Below are 26,411 nucleotides of genomic sequence, written 5' to 3' on the forward strand. Positions count from 1 at the left end.
GTTATTCTAAAGGTATAGCTGTTTGTTTATCTGTGTCCGTGTGTACAGTGAATCTGTATGAGAGTAATTTTATAATTATCAATAAGCTGCTGCACTTGTAGGGCTCTGAGGAAAGTGGTAGGTTCTGCATCCCTTTTTAGATGTGATTTTTTTTTTTTTCCCCCTTTAGCAGTATCGCCAAAAAAAGGACATTTTTGTTGCAGGGGATGCCAAAAATCTGACTTGTATGTTAGTGGAAACTTCTGGGAAATCAGTAAGCCAATCACACAAGTAGGAAATTACATTACTGGGGAGGGGCGTTCTCTATACATTCTGTGTACAGAGCGCCTCCAGGTGGCCATATTGCATTTTACAGAAAATTACAGCGGCTGCAGATTGAAAAGGAAAGGTCATTTTTAATATCATTCAATTACAATATGACTTGTGTCACAATTGAATATGCTGTTATATTTTTTTTTCCCCCAAGAAAAAGGAGTTACCCTTTAAGAGTGTGTTGGTTATCCAGGCGGAGCTCAGGCAGGGGATCAGGACCACCTCCCATTGGTCCCTGACATTGAACTAACATATCTCCTCTGACAGGGAGAGAATATTAGAAAACACAGCAATCCCAGGTATAGAAAAGGAAACCCGTACTTTAAAATTTGGAGGTTACTGTTGTTGACAATGCTTCTTGTCAGGTTCACCCACCAGCTTGTAGTATGTTGTGAAATACTGACCCAGACCAAATTCACAGATCCGGAGTTTCAACTTCCCTCCTAAGGCCAGTTTTTAATACGGGCTTCAGCTTGTATAAGAGAAGTGTGAACAGCAAGCTTTGACAGCACAAGGCGGCTCCAATATGTAAATGTTAAACACATCCTAATAGGAGTGCTGATTGCCACTTTAAACAAGCTGCTAGCAGGCTTCAGCACTTTTTCACGCTTTGTTGGAAGCATGCTGAAGCCTGCTAGCAGATTGTTTAACCACTTCCGGAACGCCCGCCCTCATACGTAGGTACTTTGACGTTAAATACCGTTGTTATGGGAATGTCCGCTTTAAGATAAAATCGCTTTTATCGGCGGCTGGAGAGGTGCCCAACCCCCCCCCCCCCCCACTCCCGCTGCATTCCGGTCGTCTCCGCGGCTTACCGGAGCTGTCGGTATTGGCGGAGACGATCCGATCCATCCTTCCCCCCCCCCCTCAGAGGCACCAAGTCGAGTGAAGGACTGATGGCCCCCCACTTGACTCAATGACGTTGGATGACGTTAAACGTCACTTCCACCCAACGGCCTTAAAGGGATAATTTATATATATATAAAATCATTTTTTATTGGAAATTTTTTTTTTTTTTAATTGCATTTAAGTGTAACTGTGAGATCTGAGGTCTTTTTGACCCCGGATCTCACATTAAAGAGGTCCTGTCATGTTTCTTTTCTACTACAAGGGATGTTTTACACGTGAGGTATCGCCGTGATTGTTAAGAGTGAGAGCAATAATTCTAGCAAAAGACCTCCTCTTTACCTCTAAGCGGGTAACCTGTAAAAAATTTTAAACGTCGTCTATGGAGATTTTTAAGGGTAAGCCCGGGTTCACACCTATGCGAATTAGATGCGGCTTACACCGCATCTAATTCGCAGGACATTTTAAAATACATTCATATGAATGCATCTGGTTCACATATGTGCGTTGCATTCGCACTGCGCATTGCACAAAAAACGTGTGCGTTTTTTGGGCATTGCGGTGCGAACTACAAGCCTATTATCTCCTATGGGAACGCATCTGATTCGCAGATGCATTGCGTTCTGAACAAGGATTTTCTCTTTCTCCTCACTACACCTCCCCCTCTCCCCGCTCTCTAATCCTGAGCAAAAACGCAATGAATCCGTTGAACAGGAGATTGTTATCTCCCCAGTGAAACCTGAGCTTCAATTCGCACCGCACATGTGTGAAACCAGGCTAAAGGTTTGTCGCCATTCCACGAGCAGTCGCAATTTTGAAGCGTGACATGTTGGGTATCAATTTACTCGGCATAACATTATCTTTCACAATATAAAAAAAAAAAAAAAAAATGGGCTAACTTTACTGTTTTTTCTTTTTTTTTTAATTAAAAAAATTGTATTAAAAAAAAAAAAATGCGTTTAAGACGGCTGCGCATATATACGGTGTGACATAAAGTATTGCAACGACCGCAATTTTAGTTTTCTCGCAAAAAAAAAAAAAGATTTTTAACTTGTAAACGACAAGTTTGAAAAATAGGCCCGGTCCTTAAAGTGGAGTTCCGCTTAATTGTTTTTTTTTTTTTTTTTTAAGTCAGCAGCTACAAATACTGTAGCTGCTGACTTTTAAAATAAGGACACTTACCTGTCTACGGCGCCTCCACCTGAAGCCGACCCGTCGCTCGGGTGGAGGCGCCGCCATCTTCGGTTGGGAATCAGGAAGTAAAGCCTTTTGGCTTCACTTCCTGGTTCTCTACTGCGCATGCGCAACTCGCGCTGTGCAATCCCACTGGTCCCTGCTGTCTTCTGGGACCCGTGTGTCTCCCCGAAGACAGCGGGGGGGGAACGGAGGAGGCGCCAGAAGTGGGGTAGATACCCGCGGGTGGCTTGGCTATCTATGCCCTGAAGTGGGAGCAGAATGCCTGTATTAGACAGATTGTGTCAAAATGTGACACCGGGGGGAGGGGGTTCCGAAAAGCGGAAATTCCATTTTTGGGTGGAACTCCACTTTTTAAGTGGTTAAAGTGACACTCGACTCCCATTAGGAGCTGTGTTCAATGTTTACAAACTGGAGTTGAATGGAACTTTAAGGCAGTAATTCTCAATCTCGGTCCTCAAGTATCCCCCAACGGGCCAGGTTTTCAGGTTTTCCTTTACTTTGCACAGCTGCTTTAAATCAATATCAATGACATGGTATTGATAAGAGCAATTTTATCTAAGGGAAGTTCCCATAACGTGGCCTGTTGGGGGTATTTGAGGACGGAAGTTGGGAACCGTTGCTTTTAAGGCTCGGTTCACACTGCGCGACTTCAGGGAATGCCTGTGTAACCTTCCTGTAATGTCGAATCCAAATCGCATCAATGAGGATCCGACTTGGAATGCGACTTCCATTCAGTTCTATGGGCTGAAATCAGACAGAAGTTGGAGCAAAGTAGTGCAGGAACCTTTTCCAAAGTCGGACCAGTGAAGACGCCTCTCATAGGGAAACATTGAGCGCACATGTCGCATGACATGTAAAAAATCAAAGTCGGAGCGCATGTTGCACCAGTGTGAAGCCTGCCTAAAAGCTTCAACAGTTTGCTGAAAGCTCTGCAAATGCTTGCTGTTCACACTGTTCTTATACAAGCTGGAGCCTGTCTGAAGCAGGCCTAATGCTGGCCATACACTATACGAAAAATCGGCCGAACCTATTTTCAAAAAACGAACATTCGGCCGTGAGCGCAAACGATAATGCCATCATGTAATGACCGATAAATCGTTTGTTTTTTGTTTTTTTTACATATACTTAGTGCAGGCAGTTTGAAAGGGAAACACATTAACCTTTCAATTTATCATTCGTTTGGTAGAAAATTTCAAAATTTGTCCTTCGTTTTTTCGGCTGAAAAACGTCCCAACGATTTTGTGCCCATTAACTGGCTGAAGATCGAACGAACTGTCTAAGGCTCCATGCACACTGGAGCTCATAAATGACCGTTTTTGGGAGTTTGGGCGTATTTTTTTTTTTTTTTTTTTAACAGCCTATAAACTCGCCTCTGTGTTCTCCTATGTTTCCGTGCACACATGACCGTTTTTAGATGTTTATCAGCAGTGGAGTTTATGGGTTGTTTTCTGAACGCCATAAAATCGCGTTCAGGAGTCGTTTTTTTTTTTCTGACCACAAAAAAAACGCCAAACGATCATAAACACTGATAAACGTCGCTAAATGCTCAAAAACGTGGCTCACCAGAGTTAAACGTTTTCTGATCCATTGAAAAAAAAAAAAAAAACGCTAACGTGGAAGAATGCTAATAAACGCTATTGCAAAAACGTTAAAAAAATGTTGAAAGACTCACTGCAAAGCTACTGGCGTTTTTATAATGTTATTTTAACGTCCAGTGTGCATGGAGCCTCAATGACTGAATTTTGGCTTATTTTTCATATAGTGTATGGCCAGCATATTAGGCTTCATGTACACACAGCCTAGGCCAGTCATGGTGAACCTTGGCACCCCAGATGTTTTGGAACTACATTTCCCATGATGCTCGTGCACTCTGCAGTGTAGTTGAGCATCATGGGAAATGTAGTTCCAAAACATCTGGGGTGCCAAGGTTCGCCATCACTGGCCTAGGTTGATCGCCAGCCACGGGAAACCGCAAAATCGCGCCGCGGTTTGCAGTGGCCAGCGGTCAAAATGTTCCTATTCCGAATGTGTTTTTTCTGCTTTCAGGAGAAGGCGGTTGAACCTTCCCCCCTAACCGCAGCAGCTTCTAAACTCTTGTAAAAGCCATTGGGGTTGACTTGCTAAAGGCAAATCCACTGTGCACTTGGAAGTGCAGTCGCTGTAGATCTGAAATTAGGGGAAGCTCTGCTGATTTCTATCATCCAATCATGTGCAAGCTAAAATGCTGTTTCTTATATTTTCCTTGCATGTCTCCCCTTATATCTACAGCGACTGCACTTCCAAGTGCACAGTGGATTTGCCTTTAGTAAATAAACACTTACGTGTACACGGACACATAGGACTTTTTTTTATGGAGTTGAGTTTAGGAGCTTTGGGAAAAAAAAAAAGGCTAAAGCTCCTAAACCCAAGTTTTAGAGGCTGTAGAGTACATGAAGCCTTACGGGTGGATTCACACCTATGCATTTTTAGTGCTTTTTGCAGATTAGCACTGCAGTCCATTTAACATGGTTTCCTATGGAACAAGTTCTGTAGTGCAAATCTGCAAAATGCAAAAAGTACTAAAAATGCATAGGTGTGAATCCAGCCTTACTGCTGCGTCCATGTTTGGGGTCAGCGACAAAGTACCCAATGCTGGAGATGGACCTGCAGCAACTTTCATGATTTCTTATAGGAGTGAAGACCAGATTTTTACAAATAAGCACTTCTCTCATTTTTGTGGAACTTGATTTCAGTGACCTCAGCAGATCTATTACACCAACTGATATCTCACCCGAAGAACAATGTGTACACTGTAGGCGCACTGCGCCAATTTGTACAATTTTGGTAAAGCCCGGATAAAATATACCCAGAAATCGGACATCAGCTTTCCCCGCAGATGTTTTGTAGACCCGTTTTTTATATGGCACAAAGCGCCTCCAACAGAGAGGACAAATATTATATGTGGAGTCTGTAATCACTTAGTTCTTGTGATGTGGAATGTGACCCCCTTCATTCCTTTTTATAGAGTCTGTACATATATACATATTAAATAAGAAGACATCCTCCGGCGGTCCTGCGCCTTCATATCGCGGTCTCTGAGCGTCCTCGTCACACCATCAGCTGAAGATATTTTTGTACTGGTTGAGGACGTGCTCCACAATCTGGTTCTGGAAGACCATGTACATGGCGATGTTGCCACCCTCCTCCTCCGGTTTAAGCAGCGTTGGCCCAAATACAATGGCGACACTTTGTACAGACATCCGGTTCGACTCTCTGTGTTCAATAACACTAAAAAGAAAAAAAAAAGGGGGGGGAAATTAGATGCATGTTCCAATCCCATGTCAGCTTACAATTCTAGTGAGACGCTGAACACTAGTTTGTGATTGGTCACTAGGAGATCTCTCTACACATGGAGCTTCCTGGATGGGCAAAATGACGAGGTTTTCCCTGTCTGCAGCATTCGGCACATTTCCCATTCTTATGAGGAAGATGATTGTATTTTATCTCAGTACCAGTCCCAGATTGTCTTTCTCTTTGAACTACCAAGTGAAAAATCCACCCAAGGCTACTTTCAGGCTGATGGGGAGCAGTACAGTGTACCTGCGGGGTTAGCTGTGCTTTCCCTGCACCAAAACTTCTGCATGCTGCACCTTTGGTGCACTTTCCGAAAGCGCATCAAAACCGCAGGACATGGCATAACTTATTCCATTTAGCCCTGGTTCACACCAGTGCAGCTTTGAAATCGTGCCACTTCAGCACAATTTCAAAGCCGTAGATGAGTGTGAATTGGAGTTCTGATTTCTAAGCAGCTTGCGACTTTACCAGCAGTCAATGCAAGTTGCAATGAAATCGCAAAAATGTAGTCAATGCAAGTGGCAATGAAATTGCAAAAAGGTAGTGCATGAACCTTTTTCTGAGTTGCGACGATTTGAATGGTTCCATTGCCAGTAATGGGGTGCAACTTGCCATGCGATTTTTGAACTGTCAAATTGCATGACCTATTGCACCTATTGTTGAAATAGCTAGTTTGGACCAAGCTGGTCAAAACAAACTATTTACTGCAGTAACAGATGCAGCAGCCATGGGCACTGTATGTAACATCAGATATATACAACACTGTGTTATGGCAACAACTTCCCATCCTGCTCCCTGGACAAAATCAGGTTGGGCTGAGAGCTGCTAAGCCATTTACAGGGAGCTTTGTATTCTAGAAATGATAATAAAGCTTCCTCTGATTGGCCGAGGCAGAGATCGTGACATCCTTAGTCAATCAGAGGACGCTTTGTATTCACTTATGAAATACAAAGCTCTGTGAATGGCTGAGCAGTGTTGAACCCAACACTATTTCCTTCCGGGAGCAGGATGGGAAGTTCACATTAAATTGTAAGCTCTTCTGAGCAGGGCCCTCTTAATCCTCTTGTATTTTATTTTATTGTTACTGTTGGTGCTATATAAATTCTGTATATTAACCACTTCAGCCCGGGAAGATTTGGCTGCTGAATGACCGGGCCACTTTTTGCGATTCGGCACTGCTTCGCTTTAACTGACAATTGCGCGGTTGTGCAACGCTGCACCCAAAAAAAAAAAAAAATTGACGTCCTTTTTTCCCCCACAAATAGAACTTTCTTTTGGTGGTATTTGATCACTCATGCAGTGCGCTATAAACAAAAAAAGAGCGACAATTTTGAAAAAAAAACACAATATTTTGTACTCTTTGCTATAATAAATATCCCCATTTTTTTTTTTTTTAAAAAAAGCCAATTTTTTCTCAGTTTAGGCCGATATGTATTCTTCTACATAATTTTTGGTAAAAAAAATTTTTTTTTTAAAAATCGCAATGAGCGTATATTGATTGGTTTGCGTAAAAGTTATAGCATCTACAAAATAGGGGATAGATTTATAGCATTTTTATTATTATTTTTTTTACTAGTAATGGTGGTGATCTGCAAATTTTATGGGGGACTGCTACATTACGGCGGACACATCGGACACTTTTGACACATTTTTGGGACCAATTGGCATTTATACAGCGATCAGTGCTATAAAAATGCACGGATTACTGTAAAAATGTCACTGGCAGGGAAGGGGTTAACACTAGGGGGCGATCAAGGGTTTAACTGTGTTCCCTGTGTGTGTTTTCTAACTGTAGGGGGAGGGGACTGACTATAGGAGATGACAGATCGTGTTTCCTAGCTATTAGGAACTCACGATCTGTCATTCCTCACAGAACAGGGATTTGTGCGTTTACATACAAACGTCCCTGTTCTGCCTTTCGTGGCCAGCGGTCATTGCGACTGTCGCGGCCACGAGCATCTGCACCCCCGCCTGCTATCCAGATCCCGCGAGCCGACTTATAGCTAAGGTAATTTACGGGTTCGTGCCGACCTGCCGCAGTATAATGATGGTGGCTGGTCGGCAAGCGGTTAATAACACCGCGCTGTATACTGTATGTAGCTGAGGCTACAGTTTATACAACGCTCTTAGCCGCTGCATCCATTAGTGATGCAAATAGTTTGTTTGAACCAGCTTGTTCCAAACTATTTAAATTTCACTAAAACTCACAAGAGTGAGAGAGAGAGAGAGAGAGCTGTGCATGATGTCATAAGCCTAGGCTAATGACCAGACAAGAAACAGGAAGTGGGCTGTATAAGCAGAAAAAAAATGTTTTACTATCCAAAGTTAAAACAACAACAAGCGCAGAAGATTTAATAGATGGAAAGATGAAAAAATGACTGAAGGTCCACTTGAAGTACACCCATGTGAACGAGGCCTAAAACCTCCGTCTTTGAAGGGAAGATGCAAATAAAAAGGTCAATTGTTCTTCTCTGAAGTCCAAGAGAGATTCAAAGAAATCGGATCTTCCACAGAACTAATCCTAGGTACACATTAGACATTTTCTTTCGTTCAACCAAGAGGGCTGACCGTAAAAAAAAAACAAAAAAATGTATGCCGCGTACACACGAGTGGAATGTCCGACAGAAAAAGTCAGACGGAAGCTTTTCATCGTCTATTCCGATCGTGTGTAGGCCTCTCCTGACTTTTTTTTCCCTGAAAATTCTGACGGACCTAGAAATAGAACATGTTCTAAATATTTCTGACGGAACCAATTCCTATCGGGAAAACCGATCGTCTGTATGCTGTTCCGACGGACCGAAAAACGACGCATGCTCTGAAGCAAACACGAGACGGAAGCTACTGGCTACTGAACTTCCTTTTTCTAGTCCCGTCGTACGTGTTGTACGTCACCTCGTTCTAGTCGGTCGGATTTTGGGTTGACCGTGTGAAGGCAAGACCGCTTTTGAATAGAATTCCGTCAGAGAGATCTTCAGAGTTTATTCCGACGGCAAAACCGGTCGCGTGTACGCGGCATAACAGGTCATCGTACTAGCCAAGTGATGTTAGTGCAGAAATCTCCCCCACTGTGTTATTGTGTCTCCCCCCCCCCCCCGCAAGAACACACTAATTAGCGCTCACAGCCATTGGCTGCCAACGTTGATCGGACGCTGCTTTTTCGGCATGCCTGTTCAACAGAAGTCATTAGACTGGCTTCTGTTGGACAGTCTGCTGTACACACTGGTCGAATGTCGGACAGTTTCTGTTGAACTGGCTCATATTCGTCCCGTGTGCATCTCAGTGACAATGCTCAGGATATGATAATTGTACAAATCTGAGAACTCCAACCCACACTCCGGATTCCACATAACCACAGCCCAGACATTATGGAGTAAATGCTCACGTCAAAGATAATAAATACACGTCTGGTTTTATGCGGAGCTCTTCTGTGCTCTTAGCCGTTTTTCTAAAGTGGGTTAGGCTGGACTCCACACCTCTGGGCCCCTCCCAGAATTCTCCTGTGGGCCCCTCCCAGAATCCTCCTGTGGTCCCCTCAGTGGCTCACCTGCACAGGTGTCGGAAGAGCAGCCTCATGGTCTCCAGGTTGGGTTGAGGCAGCGACAGGACGAGTTCCTTCATACGACGCAGCTTCTGGCTCGGGTCATTCAGTTCTGTTATAAACACAAACAGGAGAACAGTTTTGTTTTCTTCAAGATTCATTTTATGAAGGCAAATCAAATTGGGACGCCACATTTTATAATTTTTTACTTGTTTACAATTCTATCAAAACATGCCAAAAAAACCTACGAGGTCTTTAGATTTTTAGAAAAAAAAAAAATACAGAATAAGCTATTTTTGTGTCCAGACAGCGAACTGAGATGTTTTATGTAATCTCAGCAAACATGTCTTCCCCAATCTATTATAAATTGTATTAAGTTACGTTTTAATGAAAACCTGTCGCTTTTGTTTCATCAGACCAGAGAATTTTGTCTCTCGTGGTCTGAGAGTCTTTTGGATGCCTTTTGGCAAACTCCAGGTGGGCCGTCATGTGCCTTTTAGCCACTTCAATACCGGGGGGCTTTCGCACCTTCCTGCCCAGGCCAATTTTCAGCTTTCAGCGCTGTCACTTTTTAAATGACAGTTGCGCTGTCATGCTACACTGTACCCAAACTAAATTTTTATCATTTTGTTCCCACAAATAGAGCTTTCTTTTGGTGGTATTTGATCACCTCTGCGGTTTTTATTTTTTTGCTAAACGAATTAAAAAAAGAACAAAAATTTTGAAAAAAAAAAAAAAAAGTTTTTCTTTTTTTTGTTATAAAATTTTGTAAATAAGTAAGTTTTCTCCTTCACTGGTAGGCACTGATAAGGCGGCACCGATGAGGTAACACTGATATGCGGCACTGATGGGCACTACTGAATGGCTGCACTGATGGGTACTTATGGGTGGGACTGATAGATGGCACTGCTGGGCACTGAAAGGCGGCACTGATAAATTTCACTGATAGGCATCACTGGTGGCACTGGCAGGCAGTTTAAATTGGCACTGACTAGCAGCTGCCTGGGCACGGATTGGCATTTCCCTGGTGGTCTAGGGTGGTGGCCATCCCTGGTGGTCCTGGCAGCATCCTGGTGGTCCTGGGGGGGCATCCAAAGGGAGATTGCGCTGATAAACAATCAGCACAGACCCCCCCCCATCAGTAGAGCAGCCGATCAGCTCTCCTCTACTTGCGTCTGTCAGACGTGAGTGAGGAAAAGCCGATCAACAGCTCTTCCTGTTTACATCATGATCAGCCGTGATTGGACACGGCTGATCATGTTGTAGAGAGTCTCCGTCAGAGACTCTTTACCTGGATCGGAGTTGCGGTGCGTCAGACTGAGAAGCCGCAACAGCAATCGCCACGATGCACGTCCCCCTGCTTGTTATCCTGACCACGTCATATGACGTCCAGTCAGGATAACACAACCACTTTGCCAACGTCATTTTGCTATATGGCGGGCGGCAAGTGGTTAGGCTTTCACACTAAGGCGCTTTACAGGCGCAATAGGGGATCCCACGCCATTTTTTTTTTTTTGCCATTTATTTCTTTTTTTACATTTTAGCTGTCAGCTGATTTCCCACTGACAGCCGATGACTCATCGGTTGTTAAGGACGCGGCGGCGGCTTCCCGACCCCCTCCTTATGTGTGAAAGGGGCCTAATACTCGTCCTGAACACACAATTTCCCTCATTGTACAGATCCCGGACCCAGCTCGCTCCATACACGCCCTGAACACCATGCTCAGTACTGGGACTCCAATTACACACTCCGAACCTCATATTTTAATTCCCCTCACCATATAGGTCCAATACACACCCTGAACCCCATACAGTTCCCCTTGCTGTACAGGTCCCAGACCCAGTAATTGCCATACACACTCCCAACCCCAGATCCCGTACTGCAACTCCTAACCTCATACTACAATTCCAATGACCATAGAGGTCCCAGACCCAGTACTGAAACTCTGCTCTCATACACACCCTGGAACCCATACTACAATTTCCCATGCTATAAAGGTACCAGACCCATTACTGTGACTTCAATACACCCTGAACCTCATACCACAGTTCCGGTCACCATACAAGCCACAGACCCAGTACCCCAAACTACAATTACCCCTGCCCTACCGGTCCCAGACCCAGTACTGCGTCTCCAATACACCCCTGGAAGCGAATGCCACAATTCCCCTCGCCATATACACACACCCTGAACCCCATATCACAGTTCCAGTCACCAAACAGGCCACAGTCCAAGTACCCTAGTGGAGAAGAGTACAAAAAATCCAAATACATTTTTTTAAATATATTAAACCGTAAAAAGGCAAAATCAGAGCACATTGCCCACAGAAAAAATGAGGATGGGAGGAGGGTTACGGATGACATGGAGAAGGCAACTGTACTAAATCACAGAGGAGAAGTATAGTTTTAGAGCTAGTCTGTTGGAAAGACTCAATTTAGGCGCCACATCCCTTATTGCAAGAATAACATAGAAGGAGAGAAATTGGGACTTTTAAAGCGCACACGTATACAACATTTTGAAGAATAGAAAATATTTATTGAATTAAAAATACATATGTGAAAAAAGGGTAAAACCACAGTACATCAGTAACAGATATCAACAGAAGTAAATTGTCTCTCTACATGTTTCGCCGTTCACGGCTTCTTCAGGAGATTCTGTTACAATAAACTCTGTATGTATAGACTGATCACTTCAAAATTTCAAAAATACAGTCATCAACAGTGGAGGAAGGGCAAGCAGGGTCAATTGGGAGCATCAAAGAGAAGGGTAATAGACTGGGAAGAACAGAAAGTCCATCTCAATAAATTTTGAGCCAGTCAAGATCTTGATAGCAACAGCAGGATATATTTGGTCCATTTGCAAGCAAGGGAAAAATAGACTTTTTGAATCAAAAAGATTCTCAAAGTATTCCAAAATTCCCTGGTAATTTCTGAAGCCCTAGGCAGCATACCTCCTTCCATGGACCGAACCTGGGAGACTACTTTGAGAAAGTAGTATGAAAGATCTGTATGTCCTTATCTGTCTATTGAACCAAGAAAGGGGAATAAGAGAAGAAAAAACAAATAATGACTGACGTTAAGTTTATTGCATACAATGTAAGAGGGCTGAACTCCCCAGAAAAAAAGGCACATAGCGCTAAGAGAGCTGGAAAGGTACTCCGCTGAGATAATCTTCCTACAGGAGATACACATAGCACTGGATTCAAATATTAAACTACCGTATTTATCGGCGTATAACACGCACCCCAAGTTTAGGAGGGAATTTTAAGGAAAAAAAAACTTACATTTAAATGCCCATCAATGCAGCCTCATAGTGTTCATCTGCAGCCTTGTTAGTGCAGCCTTGCCCCAGTGTCCAGTGCAGCCTTGTCAGTGCAGCCTTGCCCCAGTGCAGCCTTGTCAGTGCAGCCTTGCCCCAGTGCAGCCTTGTCAGTGCAGCCTTGCCCCAGTGCAGAATTGTCAGTGCAGCCTTGCCCCAGTGCAGCCTTGTCCCCAGTGGTCAGTGCAGCCTTGTCCCCAGTGCCGCCGACATACACAAGTTTAGTGTGTATTTTTAAATATGGCGCCGCGGAGTTCAGAGGGATTCGGCGGCGCTCGTTCAGCTGAACGAGCGCCGCTGAGAACACAGTGACTGGGCGGAGCCGAGATACACATAGCCGAGGGTTCTCGGCGCCGTTCACAGTCACGCCCAGTCCCTATGATGGACATAACAGAGGTCCAATGGCGGGACTGTGAACGGCGCCGAGAACCCTCGGCTATGTGTATCTCGGCTCCGCCCAGTCACTGTGTTCTCGGCGGCGCTCGTTCAGCTGAACGAGCGCCGCCGAGTCCCTCCGAACTCCGCGGCGCCATATTTAAAAATATACGCTATGTGAATGTCGGTGGCGATCGCTCTGATAGATCACAAAAATAGCGGGGATCGGCGTATACACGCACCCACGATTTTCCCCTGATTTTAAGGGGAAAAAAGTGCGTGTTATATGCCGATAAATACGGTATATTCATGGGCGATCCCAACTTGGTTCTATGGGGACTCTCCAAATGAAAGGGCAAAAGGAGTCGCCATAGGAATAGCAAAAAACATCAGTTTTATTTTGGAAGAAAGGAAAGTTGACCCAGATGGTTGCGTCTTGTTCCTGAGAGGGTCCCTTCAAGGGAAAAAGTATACATTAGCAAATGTATATTGTCCTAACAGACATCCCAAAAAATACCTAAAGGGGATCCTCAATGCTTTAATGGGGTTTAAAGAGGAAGTAAACCCTGATGGGTTTACTTCCTCTTTGTTTCCCTGCAAAGGTAAAGCATAATGGGCTACTAGGCATCGCCTAGTAGCCCATTATGTGTCACTTACCTGACACAGGAGCCTGCGATGTCACCGCTGTCCCCTCTCCTACAGGGCGTCCATCTTCTTTCCGGGTGTCGTGGCTCCGGCGCTGTGATCGGCCGGAGCCATGATGACGTCAATCCCGCGCATGCGCCGTAGAGAGTGGTGCCTGTCTTTTTGCAAATATCTCCTAAACCGTGTAGGTGTAGGATATATTTTTTTGGACCTACAGGTAAGCCTTAATCTAGGCTTACCTGTAGGTTAAAGTGGTCTGTAAGGGTTTACAACCACTTTAAACAAGGTCACTTAATCTTGGCAGGAGATTTCAATTTCCCAATAGATCATGATCTTGATAGTACGTCTGGTGCACCAATTCGAGAAAATAAACAACTAAAGTTGATTAAAAAAAAAAAAAGTACTGTCAGCAGCTAGTTGACGCATGGAGAATAACATACCCAAGCAACAAGGACTACACATTTCATTCATCGGTGCATGATACATACTCAAGATTAGATTACATTCTGGTAGATCATGAAATACTGGAGTATGTAGTAGAGGCTTCGATCGGAATAATTTCAATTTCGGATCATGCTTCCGTAACAGTAAAGATAAGATTCAATGAGAAGGAGCATAGAAAAGGGACTTGGAGATTGAATGAAGATCTTATAGATGATGTAGAATTAGGAAAAATAATAACGACTGAGATCGAACAATATCTTCAGTACAAATGACACACCGGATGTGACTGGAGCGACAACTTGGGAGGCCCACAAGGCCTACATCAGGGGAAAATTGATCTCCATAGGGTCCGGGAAAAAAAGAAAGATATAAAAATGAAAAATGCAATAAAAGAACTATACGAGTTGGAACAAAAACCTAAAACACAATTAGATATAGAAACATATCAGAAGATGGTTATAAAAAGGGGTCAGTTAAGGGACATGATGGAACAAGAAACTAGAAAAGTATTTAAAAATGTTGCAAAAGAAAGATACAAGTGGGGGAATAAGCCCGAGAAATATCTAGCAAAAATATCAAAGGAAAAAAAAAACTTAAAATTATATAGGAAAGATAAAAAAATGAGAAAGGTGAAATGAAATACAAAACAACTGATATCGCAAAGGCTTTCAAAACATATTATAGTACATTATAATCAGAAATAAAGAGACACGACAGGAAGAGGAGAGTAGAAAATCTAAAATACAGAAGTATCTAGTGGAAGTTAAGCTACCAAAAACAACAGAAAGTGCCGAACTAGAGGAACTAATTACCCAGGACGAAATTTATGAAGCCCTAAAGGAAAAACCAGGGGGATAAAGCCCAGGCCCGGATGGGTTTACGATTAAATATTATAAAACTTTTAAAGAACAATTAGTCCCAGTATTGTGTAATTATTTAAACAAAATAGGGGAAAAATGAAGAAATAAGAAAAGAATCTCTCCTTGCCAATATTTCAATAATAACAAAAGTAGGAAAAGATAGAACCTGCTGTTCTAATTATCGGCCTATAGCGTTTTTAAATGTAGACACAAAGCTATATGCAAAAATTCTGGCACCAGGACTAAAAAACTTTATGCCAAACTTGATAAATGTAGACCAAGCAGGCTTTGTACCAGGAAGAGAGGGTCAATAGTATAAGAACTATGTTAATAATGAATAAGGAGAGGAAATCCCCAATGCTCCTCATCTCGATCGATGCTGAAAAAGCATTTGATCGAGGAGATTGGAGATTCATGATGGACGCACTCTGGAGTATAGGGTTGAGACCAAGAATCATGAGATGGATTGATAATCTATATAAACATCCCACAGCCAGGGTCAAGGTCAATGGGAGTATGTCGTCTGCCTTTGAGATGTTCAACGGGACAAGGCAAGGATGCCCGACCTCGCCACTCCTGTATGTAATTGCATTAGAACCATTATTAACAAAAATACAGAATAATGTGGATATAGGAGGGGTTAAGGTGGGAGATGAAGAACATAAGGTGGCAGCGTATGCAGACGACATACTCCTATATATGACCAAACCAAGGCTGTCGTTATCCAGCCTAATAAAAGAACTGAAAAAGAAAAGAATATGGTGAGCTTACGAACTTTAAGATCAATCCCATAAAAACAGTGATATTAAACCTAGGAGCAGATAAAAAAGAAGAAAAAGCATTACAACAGGAATTCCCTTTCACTTGGGAGAGAGAAGAATTAATCTCAAATGTACGAAATACTAACAGAATTAGAAGGACATGGGACTCTACCTTTTATAGAAAAACGGGAACAAGATTTGGACATAAAATTAGATGGAACACAAATGATAGGAGCAGTACATAATCATGCATCTGATATAACCACCATAGAGGCAAATTATAAGTGTATGGTGCGTTGGCATTTGACACCAGAGAGAATTAACAAATTCCACCCAAATAAGTCCTCCCAGTGTTAGAGGAATTGCAAACAAACAGGAACAACAATACACATATGGTGGGAGTGCCCAAAGATAAGACTACTGGCAGGAAATTTTAGAATATATTGAGGTGATAACTAAGGAGAAGATCCCACAAAACCCCTGGAATTGTTTGTTTCATGGGACAAATAAAGCAAGAAAACAGTAGAAGAAAACTTTAGTCCCCTTCCCGCTCAATGCAGCAAAAGGACTCATTCCAAAAAAATGGTTGTATATAGAGGAAACCAAGCATAAAAGAGTGGCTACAAAGAGTAGATCATATCTGTAACATGGAGTACCTATGCAGCGGAGAACAGGGACGGGTGGAAAGTTTTAGAGCAATCTGGGAGAATGGAGTGTGTTCAAAACGTCAGAACAGAAGTAGATAAGGAAAGAGGGAAAACAGATGGGGGGGGGGGGGGGGGGGGGGGGGGAGGGGGGAGAAAGGAAAAAAGGGGATTAGAAATGAGATGTATGAAAGATTTTAAGATGTATAGAATTTTGTGTATTATGTATGAAACATTTTCTTAATAAAGAATAAATTAAGAGGTGGAGGGTTACATAAAAAAAAAAAAAAATATCCAAGAATTTAATGAAGAAAAAAATATCATTAGTAGTCATCAGCATGGGTTTACGAAAGGTCGTTCCTGTCAGACCAATCTGTTAACATTCTACGAGGAACTGAGCTGCCATCTACATAGGGGGAGGCCTGCAGATTTAGTGTACCTGGATTTTGCAAAAGCATTCGATAAAGTTCTCCATAAATGCTTAATGTACAAGCTGAGGTCTGCAGGCATGGACCATAGGGATAGAAAACTGGCGGGTGGTGATAAATAACGTGTACTCAGACTGGTCTGGAGTGGTAAGTGGGGTACCCCAAAGCTCTGTCTTGGGACCAATTCTATTCAATCTTTTCATAAATGATATAGAGGATGGGATAAATGGCTCAATCTCAGTTTTTGAGGACGATACAAAAATAAAGAAGGGCAATAACTTCACACCAGGATATAGAAATTTTGCAGAAAGACTTGAACACAATAATGGAGTGGGCAAATACATGGCAAATGAGGTTTAATGTGGAGAAATGTAAAGTAATGCACTTGGGGCAAAAAACATAAATTCAAACTACTCACTAGGGTGAGAACCTCTGTGGGGAATTGAGGATGGAGAAAGATTGAGGGGTCCTAGTAGATGACAGAAGCCAGCAAAATATTTAGCATGCATAAAAAAAGAGGATATACTCCACAGATAAAACAATAATCCCCCCACTTTATAAAATTGTGGTTAGACCACATCTGGAGTATTCCGTCCAGTTCTGTTCACCAGTTCTCAGAAGGGATGAACTGGAGAGAGTCCAATGGGCAACGAAAATAATAAGGGGACCTCAAATGCGAGGAACGCCTGCAAGCACCAAATTTATTCTCGCTGGAAAAACGACACTTGGGAGGAGACAGGATAGGGATTTACAAATATCTCAATGGTGATCCCAGCATAGGAAAAAAAAAATGATTCAGTCTCAAGGAGTGTAAGAGGACACGGGGCCACACAATGAGATTGGAGGAGAATCGGTTTAACCTTAAGCTGCGTTGGAGGTTTTTCACTGTCAGTGCGATAAGGACGTGGAACTCCCTTCCGCAATTGGTGGTGGCAGAAGGGAGTATGAATATTTTTAAGAGACTCTTGGATGTACATCTTAAAAAACGCAACATACAGGGATATGGGAAACAATTATAGACATTGACACATGTACACCTACACAGGATGGACTATTGTCTTTTATTCAACCTTACCTACAATTCCCCCTGCCCTATTGGTCCCAGACCTAGTACTGCACCTCCCATACACCCCACAAACTGAATGCTACAATTCTCCTTGCCAGTACTGCATCTCCCATACACACCCTGAATACTATATTTCCTCTCACCATATAGGTCCCAGAGCCAGTGCTAAAATTCCCTCACCATACCAGTCCCAGACCCAGGACTGTGCCTCCCATATATGCCTTGAAATTCATACTATAGATCGCCTCTTCATAAAAGTCCCAGGCACAGTACTGCAACTCCCATACACATCTCAAATCACATACCACAATATATTCTGGCCATCCAGGTCCCAGACCCAGTACTGCAATCCCCTTTATTGTACACGTTCCAGAACATGGCTCCCCTTCCAGTACCATAAAAGGTCCTGGATTCAGTACCTCAACTCCCCTCATTGTAAACATCCCAGACTGATACTCCCCTTCAGTGCATTCCGCTCACCCTACACCACCCTGGAACCAGTACTATCACTTGCCTCACTGTATATGCCCCAGATCCATACTAAAAATCCCATGGTCCTGCAGGCCCCAGACCCAGTACTGCAATCGTCCTCACTGTATTCATCCCAGACCCCATACAACTACCGCCGCCGCTGTACAGAGCCCAGACCCCATACTGTGACTGTCCTTCCCATACAGGCCTTGTACCAAGACTCCCCTCACTATACACTCCCAGAACCCCTTATTATGGTTCCCCTTACCATATAGGCCCCAGGAGACACGCTCAACATACAGCCCTGGACCTCCTACTACGCTTTCATCACCCTACAGGCCCAGACCCCACATTACATGGCACTCCACTTGCGGTACCCAAACTGTGACTGCTCTCATATTACAGGCCCAGACCTAGACATATGCATGACCAAAAAAATTTGTTTAATCTAGTTATTTCGGTTGATTAGTTCAATATGTATTTGGGATTTGTATTCAGAATTTTCAAATTTACCAATTTTTTAAAAATTTTTTTTCGAAACTTCTAGATTGTATTTTTTTTTTCCCCTTTTGAATGTGGCAAAGTGAACAAAAGAAAAATCTTCATCAAATGATTTACAATGGCTCTTTTTAACCACTTCAGCCCTTTAAGGATTTACCCCCTTCCTGACCAGGCCATTTTTTGCAATACGGCACTGCGTCAATTTCACTGACAATTGCACAGTCATGCAACGCTGTACCCAAACAAAATTTATGTCCTTTTTTCCCCACAAATTTATAGTGTCTACAAAATAGGGGATAGATTTATGGCATTTGTATTTATTATTTATTTATTTATTTTTTACTAGTAATGGCGGTGATCTGTGATTTTTAGCGGTATTGCAACAGACAGATCGGACACTTTTGACACATTTTTTGGGACCATTGACATTTACACAGCGATCAGTGCTATAAAAATGCACCGATTTACTGTGTAAATGTCACTGGCAGGGAAGGGGTTAACTGTGTTCCCTCAGTTTGTGTTCTAACTGTGGGGGGATGGGACTGACTTGGGGAGGAGATCGATCATTGTTCCTATATACTAGGAACAGCAGATCAGTCTCCTCACCCCTGACAAACGTGAATTTGTGTGTTTACACACACACACAAATCCCCGTTCTCGCTCTGTCAGGACATTGCGGCCGCCGGGCGCAGGAATCGGCTCCTTAGGGACATGCGCACACCCCCTATACTCCTTAAAGTGCCCGCCGTAATGCTACGGCCATTCGCGCAGGAGTGCCAGTCTGCCGCCGTCAATCGGTTAAATCACCATTGGCTTAACTACAACAGCATTATTTCGAAATGGTACTCTAATAAAACACACAGTCTTTGACTTCAGCAACATGTGTACAGTTAGAATTCAACTGGAGTTCGAAGTAAAATTCGATTCGATTTTCAGTCTGAATTTTCAAAATTCGGATGAATTTCGTTTTGTTGATCGGAGCATTCGGTAAAATTTGTTTATATTGTAATTCGGGTATTTGGATATATCCAAATAACGAAAAATTAGTCCGAAACAAAACGGACATGTCTACCCAGAACTCATACTAAGACTCTTCTCATCAGTACTACTTGGAAACATTCGACTTGGCTGTGAACACTGACTGACCCCCTGGGAGACAGAACAGGAAAAGTTTTCTTACTTATTGCTTCAACAAAATCTGTAAAGTGACTGTAGGGGAAGAGCGGCTCCGGCAACTCCCGGAAAAACAGCTTGAGGGCCCCAGTGATGACATGAACATCTTCCCACTTTCCATCTTCCAAGTTCAAGTTCTCATCTAGAAGATATAGTAAAAATATAAACTGATAAATAAGTTTTCTCATTAGCAGTATATAGCAGTCTTGTGACTTCTGAGTGTCTGGCCGAGCACTGGTTAATGATTGTAGGAGGAGTTCTCATTCTCGTCTGACTGTCCTATGAGGTTGCATGACCCCTGACTCTCTGTCTGGACCAGTGGCAGCTGGTGGTGGTATATTTTTTTGGGGGGAGCCAACCCCCCCTTTCCTTGGTCGGGTCACCCGCACCTCCCGCCACCACTCCCCGGTCAGTCGGGCCCCGCACTTACCCCAACTAGGCCCGGGCGGCAGCTTCCCCTTCTCAGCATCATGCATGCGTCTCCTCCCTCCTCCTTGCGTCTCCTCCCTCCTTCCTCCAAGGCGGCCAATCGGATCGCCTCTGCTTTCGGCCGATTGGGTGACAGGTCTCAGGACCCACTTCCTGATTGGCCAGGAGGAGAATAAGTGTAACAATAGCAAATGAATATTTGCTATTGTCCCACAAGTGGGTGTGCTTGGGGCGCAGTGCTCTGCGCCTCAAGCCTGCTATTTTTGAAGCCTACTAGAGCCTCTGGCTCTAATCACGTGCTTAAAAAAAAAAAAAAAACCCATTAGAATCCATACGTCCAGTGCACTGCATGTAGATTAGGGGGCAAGACGTATGGATAAGGAGGAGGGGGGGCCGCGCCCCTGAGTCCCTAATGAACAGGCCGCCACTGGTCTCGACAGTGCTGATTGCTAGACATGTGCAATTAGTTTCATTCCGAATTCGTTTTTTAACGAATTTTGACAAATTCGCTAATTCGGAAATATCCGAATTAACGAAAACCCGTTTAACGAATTTTTCAGAAATATTCGTAAATTCGAAAAATTTGTAAATTCGCAAATTCATACATTCGTGAATTTGGAAATTTGGAAATTCGGAAATCTGAAATAATAATTAATAATAACTACTATTACTAGTAACTATTAAATTATAGGTATTGTAATTTCCTTTCAAACTTGGCTGTTAGTGAACGTAACACATACAAATTTATCCGAAGGTTACGAATGATCCGAAATAACGAATGCCGTATCCAAACGAATAGAACGTAATGAATTAATAATAATAAATAACAATAATAATAATAAAAAGATTTTATTATTATTATTTATTATTCATTTGTTCCGTTCCATTTGTTTAGATGCAGCATTCGTTATTTTGGATAATTCGTAACGTCGGATAAATTCGTATTTGTTACGTTCACTGACAGCCAAATTTGAAAGGAAATTACAATACCTATAATTTAATAGTTACTTCGAATTTTCGGTTTTTGGAATTTCAAATTTCGAATGTACGAATGTATGAATTGCGATCATAACGAATGACCTGAAAACGAATTTAAAAAAAAATAAACGAATGAAACGAAAATGAACAAATTTTTTGGCTGTGCACATGTCTACTGATCGCATGCACCCTCCCCCCCCCAAAAAAAAAACTCTAGCAATACACACCGAGCTGAGCATGTGCAGAGTGCCTCCTAGGGCTCTGTACTAACACCAGATGGATTGGGAATAGTAAAAGAAGGGGAGGATCAGAGAAGACAGGATCAAACAGTCTTTTTACACAAGGTAGAGGATTAACCCTTTAGGTTCCACAGTGAGTATAACAAGCATGCTTTACTGCATATACAGACTGATTCTACTGTTTTGGGTTTAGTAACACTAACTCAAAAGGAGGTTTTACACAAACTATACCTTCTCCACAGAATACCAGGCCATGCTAGCATCCTAGGGATGAGATGTGGACTATTCCATGTACTGCTTCAGAGTTTGGTTGCGAGCCGTGTACAGCCCCCTCCCCTCCCTTTTTCCTCTTTTTTTTTTTTTTTTCTCCTCTTTTGTCCCTACCCCATGTTCATTTTTTTTTTCTCTACTTAGGCATCTATAAACAAAAATTGCAGTCACAACCTTGTGGATGTAGCGTGCAAGGTTTTACAATCAGCCTGTAATGTGTGTAGCCTGCTTCAGAAGGATAAAGGAGATGTGCGATTTCCTCACCTTGATCCACCTTGTGACGTAACTTCTGTATAACGGCCAGGTTTCCACTAACCCTGTACAAACCATCAATGTCCAAACCTGGATAAAAAAAAAAAAAAAAGATAAAAGAATGATAAATATGAGATGTGAGCACAAAGAGGACTAGAGGTCATATTCACAGATGTAGAGAACGTGAGCATGGAAGATATCGCCGTAGAGAACACGGATCTGATGGACATCAAAACATTGGATTTGGGCATTAAGGAAGCAGAAAGGAGCCAGACGTGGAGGACACAGACGTGGGGGACACAGACGTGGGGGACACAGACGTGGGGGACACAGACGTGGAGGACACAGACGTGGAGGACACAGACGTGGGGGACACAGACGTGGGGGACACAGACGTGGGGGACACAGACGTGGTGGACACAGACGTGGGGGACACAGACGTGGGGGACACAGACGTGGGGGACACAGACGTGGGGGACACAGACGTGGGGGACACAGACGTGGGGGACACAGACGTGGGGGACACAGACGTGGGGGACACAGACGTGGAGGACACAGACGTGGAGGACACAGACGTGGGGGACACAGACATGGGGGACACAGACATGGAGGACACAGACATGGAGGACACAGACATGGGGGACACAGACATGGGGGACACAGACATGGAGGATACAGACATGGAGGACACAGACATGGTGGACATGGATGATGCCAATGTAGAAGATATCGCAGTAGATAATGCAGACGTAAAGGAGATTGAAATAGAGGAAGCAGAAGATGTCATAGTAGAGAGATGGACGAGGACGATATTGACAGCAGATTATGTGAAAGAGGTTAACGTAGAGCTTGCCGAAGACCTTGGAGAAGTTTAATGTAGAGGATGTGGACAATACTGACGTAGGGGACTTGGAAAACAAGTCGGCAAGGTGCACGCTCTGGGGCTCTGATCCTTACTTGGCCATGTATGTGAATATTACATGTCCCAGTGTCATGCATTTTCTTTAACTGCTTCAGCCCCGGAAGATTTTACCCCCTTCCTGACCAGAGAATGTTTTGCGATACGGCGCTGCGTCGCTTTAACTGACAATTAAAGCGACGCAGCGCCGTATCGCTGCGTCGTGCGATGTTGCACCCAAACAAAATTGACGTCTTTTTTCCCCACAAATAGAGCTTTCTTTTGCTGGTATTTGATCACCTCTGCGGTTTTTATTTTTTGCGCTATAAACAAAAAAAAAGCGATAATTTTGGAAAAAAACACAATATTTTTTACTTTTTGCTATAATAAATATCCCCCAAAAATATATATAAAAAACAATTTTTTTTCCTCAGTTTAGGCTGACATATTTTTGGTAAAAAAAAATTGCAATAAGCGCTAAAGTTATAACGTCTACAAAATACGGGATCGTTTTATGGCATTCTTATTATTTTTTTTTTTTTTACTAGTAATGGTGGTGATCTGCGATTATTTATTTATTTTTTTCCGGGACTGCGACATTATGGCGGACACGTCGGACAATTTTGAAACGTTTTTGGGACCATTGGCATTTATACAGCGTCACTGGCAGGGAAGGGGTTAACACTAGGGGGCGATCAAGGGGTTAAGTTTGTTCCCTAGTGTGTGTTCTAACTGAAGGGGGGAGGGGACTGCCTAGGGGAGATGACAGATCGCTGTTCATACTCTGTATGAACAGACGATCAGTCTCTTCTCCCCTCAGAGAACCGGAAACTGTGTTTACACACACAGATCCTGGTTCTCGGTGTGCCACGAGCGATCGCAGGAGCCCGACGTTGATCGCAACCACCGAGCACTCGCATCGGCTGTGTGGGCGCGCGCTCCCCTAGTGGCCACAGGGCGAAGCGATGTTACATAACTTTGTTTCACCCAGCCGTGCAATTCTGCCGCAGTACAACTGCGGCAGCTGGTCAGCAAGTGGTTAATCTCACAATGAAGTTAAAATTTATGGACAAACAAAAAAAATTTTATGAATGTAGCTCACCTACTACCATTACTTTTTTACAGCATGTTAAAGTACAAATATGGGCGAAACTTTTTTTTTTTTTCATTTTGGATAGAGCAGTGGATGGTTATCACCCCGTCAGCTTTTTTTTTTCGCCGTCTCTGTCCCATTGCGGAGATTTCCCTTCACTTCCTGTCTCATAGCCAAACAGGAAGTGAGAGGAAATCCCTGCAAATTAAGGGAATTCATTGGAGCTCTCCAGGCCACCAGAACTAGTGTTCCCATTGGAAGATTTCCCCTCTATTACTTTTCTGGGGACAACCCAAAATTTGGGATTTTCTTTTATTTTCACTTTCAATGATAAATGGTAAACAGGACAAATATCGAGGGTGAAAGACAGAAATAAAAACCGGGTGTTCTAATCCTTGTCCACTTTAAGAAAAGGTCCTGCATGCTGCAAATTTGGTCTTTTAGGGTTTGTGCTCACAAGGATCATGCTGATTAAAGCGGTTGTACACCCTGTACAACCACTTTTACCTACAGGTAAGCCTATATTAATGCTTACCTGTAGGTGCTGGAAATATCTCCTAAACCTCCACGGTTTAGGAGATATTTACAATAAAGCCGTGCGCCGATGTCTACGGCGCATGCACACTTTGGAAAGGGTAGATCGTGCCATTTCTAAAGGGGGTCATGCCGCGATTGGCGACTTCTGCGTGCATGCACGGGAGTGACGCCACGCGACTCCGGCCAGTCACAGAGCCGGAGTTCACAGCCCCCGGAAGGAAGAGGGGTGAAGAATGGACACTCCCTGCTAGTGGGGACAACGGTGACATCGCAGGCTTCGATTTTAGGTAAGTGACACATAATGGGCTACTATGCGGTGCGGTGCATAAAGGGGACGGAAATAAAGCACGGAAATAAAGAGGAAGTAAAACCCATCAGGGTTTACTTCCTCTTTAAAGGCCAGCACAGAGTGACCAAGAGATGAGCTCATCAGTCTGCCGCTTCTCCTTTCACTGTCCAGTCACAGGCTTGTAAAGGGAGGAACATGACCTGTAAATATTACTGAGCTGCAGCAGAGAAAAATCAGATCTCTTACCCTGCTAGACAGGGCTGTGTAAATCTCAGGACAGGATGGACAGAAATACCAATACTTTGGTAGGTAAAACAGCTCCCATCTATGTATTTCATCTGTATGCCTGGAGTTAAGCTTCCCACACTGCCCACAGAAAATAACATTTGCCATCAGAAGGGGGGTTGTGGGCTGGTTGGGTATCAGAACGGAAGGGAGTCACATCACTGCGCAGGCACTGTAGTAGTTACTGGTGAATTTTATGGTTAAAAGACACGTACTCTCTAAATTCCATGCAGGATGTAACCTCTGAGCCCCAGGCATGATGGCGGGATACAGTGACATTGTAACCTCTAAACAGCATGATGGTATTGACATACAGTAACATCGCATGCATGGGTGTCTGCAGAACTTTTTTGGGGGATTGTAAACCCTCAAAGTTTTTCACCTTAATGCATTCTTTGCATTAGGGTGAAAAACCTCCTGTAATGCAGCACCCCCCAGAGCCCTCCTTTTTACTTGACTGAACCCAATCTTTCCCGTGGCAGAGACGAGCACACCCAGCCGCTGTCTCGGGTCCTGATTGGATAGATTGATAGCAGCGCAGCCATTGGCTCCAGCTGCAGTCAATCAAATTCAATGACTCCGGGACGGGGCCGAGTCCTGTCTGTGTCATTAGACGCAGCAGCAGGGCAAGGGATTGCGCCCGCACGAGTGCCCTGAGGGAGAGCAGCTCTCAAACGGGGCACTCGAGAAAGGAGGAGCGCCGCTGAGGATCGGGGCCACTCTGTGCAAAACCAACTGCACAGACGAGGCAAGTATAACATGTTTTTTTTTTTTTTTTCACCCTTTAACCACCTCAATACAGGGCACTTACACCCCCCTTCCTGCCCAGGCCATTTTTCAGCTTTCAGCGCTGTCACATTTGATGGGTGGCACTGATGGGCACAGATAGGCGGCACTGATGGGCACCATTAGGCAGCACCGACAGCCAGCACTGACTGCCCTTACTGATGGCCACTGATTGCTGGCAGTGGCATTGCTGGCACAGAATTGTGATCAGTGCCCTGATTACATCCCTAGATGTCCTCTGTGAGGAGATGCCGCTGATCGGCACTCCTCTCCTCACACTTTGTCAGTGTGAGTCGAGGAGCGCTGATTACCGGCATCTCCGTGTTAACCTGTGACCGGCTGTGATTGGACACAGCCGATCACATGGTTAACCACTTGAGGTCCGGGCCATAGCCGAATGACGGCCACAGCGCGGACCTCAATTTCCAGGAGGCCGTCGTGGG

At 43.7% G+C, this 26,411-nt stretch overlaps 1 protein-coding gene across 5 annotated transcripts in view; it reads right to left on the reverse strand.

The window, feature by feature from the left end:
- Nucleotides 1-375: 375 nt before the first annotated feature.
- The window catches only part of LOC141113572 (uncharacterized), a 119,055-nt gene continuing 93,019 nt past the window's right edge, over nucleotides 376-26,411 (reverse strand). For all 5 annotated transcript variants that reach the window (XM_073606760.1, XM_073606758.1, XM_073606757.1 and 2 more), the window contains 4 exons: nucleotides 22,093-22,170; nucleotides 19,920-20,054; nucleotides 9,233-9,338; nucleotides 376-5,622 (listed from right to left, as the gene is read on the reverse strand). In XM_073606760.1, the coding sequence (XP_073462861.1) occupies nucleotides 5,451-5,622; nucleotides 9,233-9,338; nucleotides 19,920-20,054; nucleotides 22,093-22,170 (491 nt within the window). In that variant the 3' untranslated portion in view covers nucleotides 376-5,450. The remainder of the gene's footprint in view (nucleotides 5,623-9,232; nucleotides 9,339-19,919; nucleotides 20,055-22,092; nucleotides 22,171-26,411) is intronic.

Source organism: Aquarana catesbeiana, linkage group LG12 (assembly GCF_042186555.1).
Source record: "Aquarana catesbeiana isolate 2022-GZ linkage group LG12, ASM4218655v1, whole genome shotgun sequence".
In the NCBI taxonomy this organism is placed as follows: domain Eukaryota; kingdom Metazoa; phylum Chordata; class Amphibia; order Anura; family Ranidae; genus Aquarana; species Aquarana catesbeiana.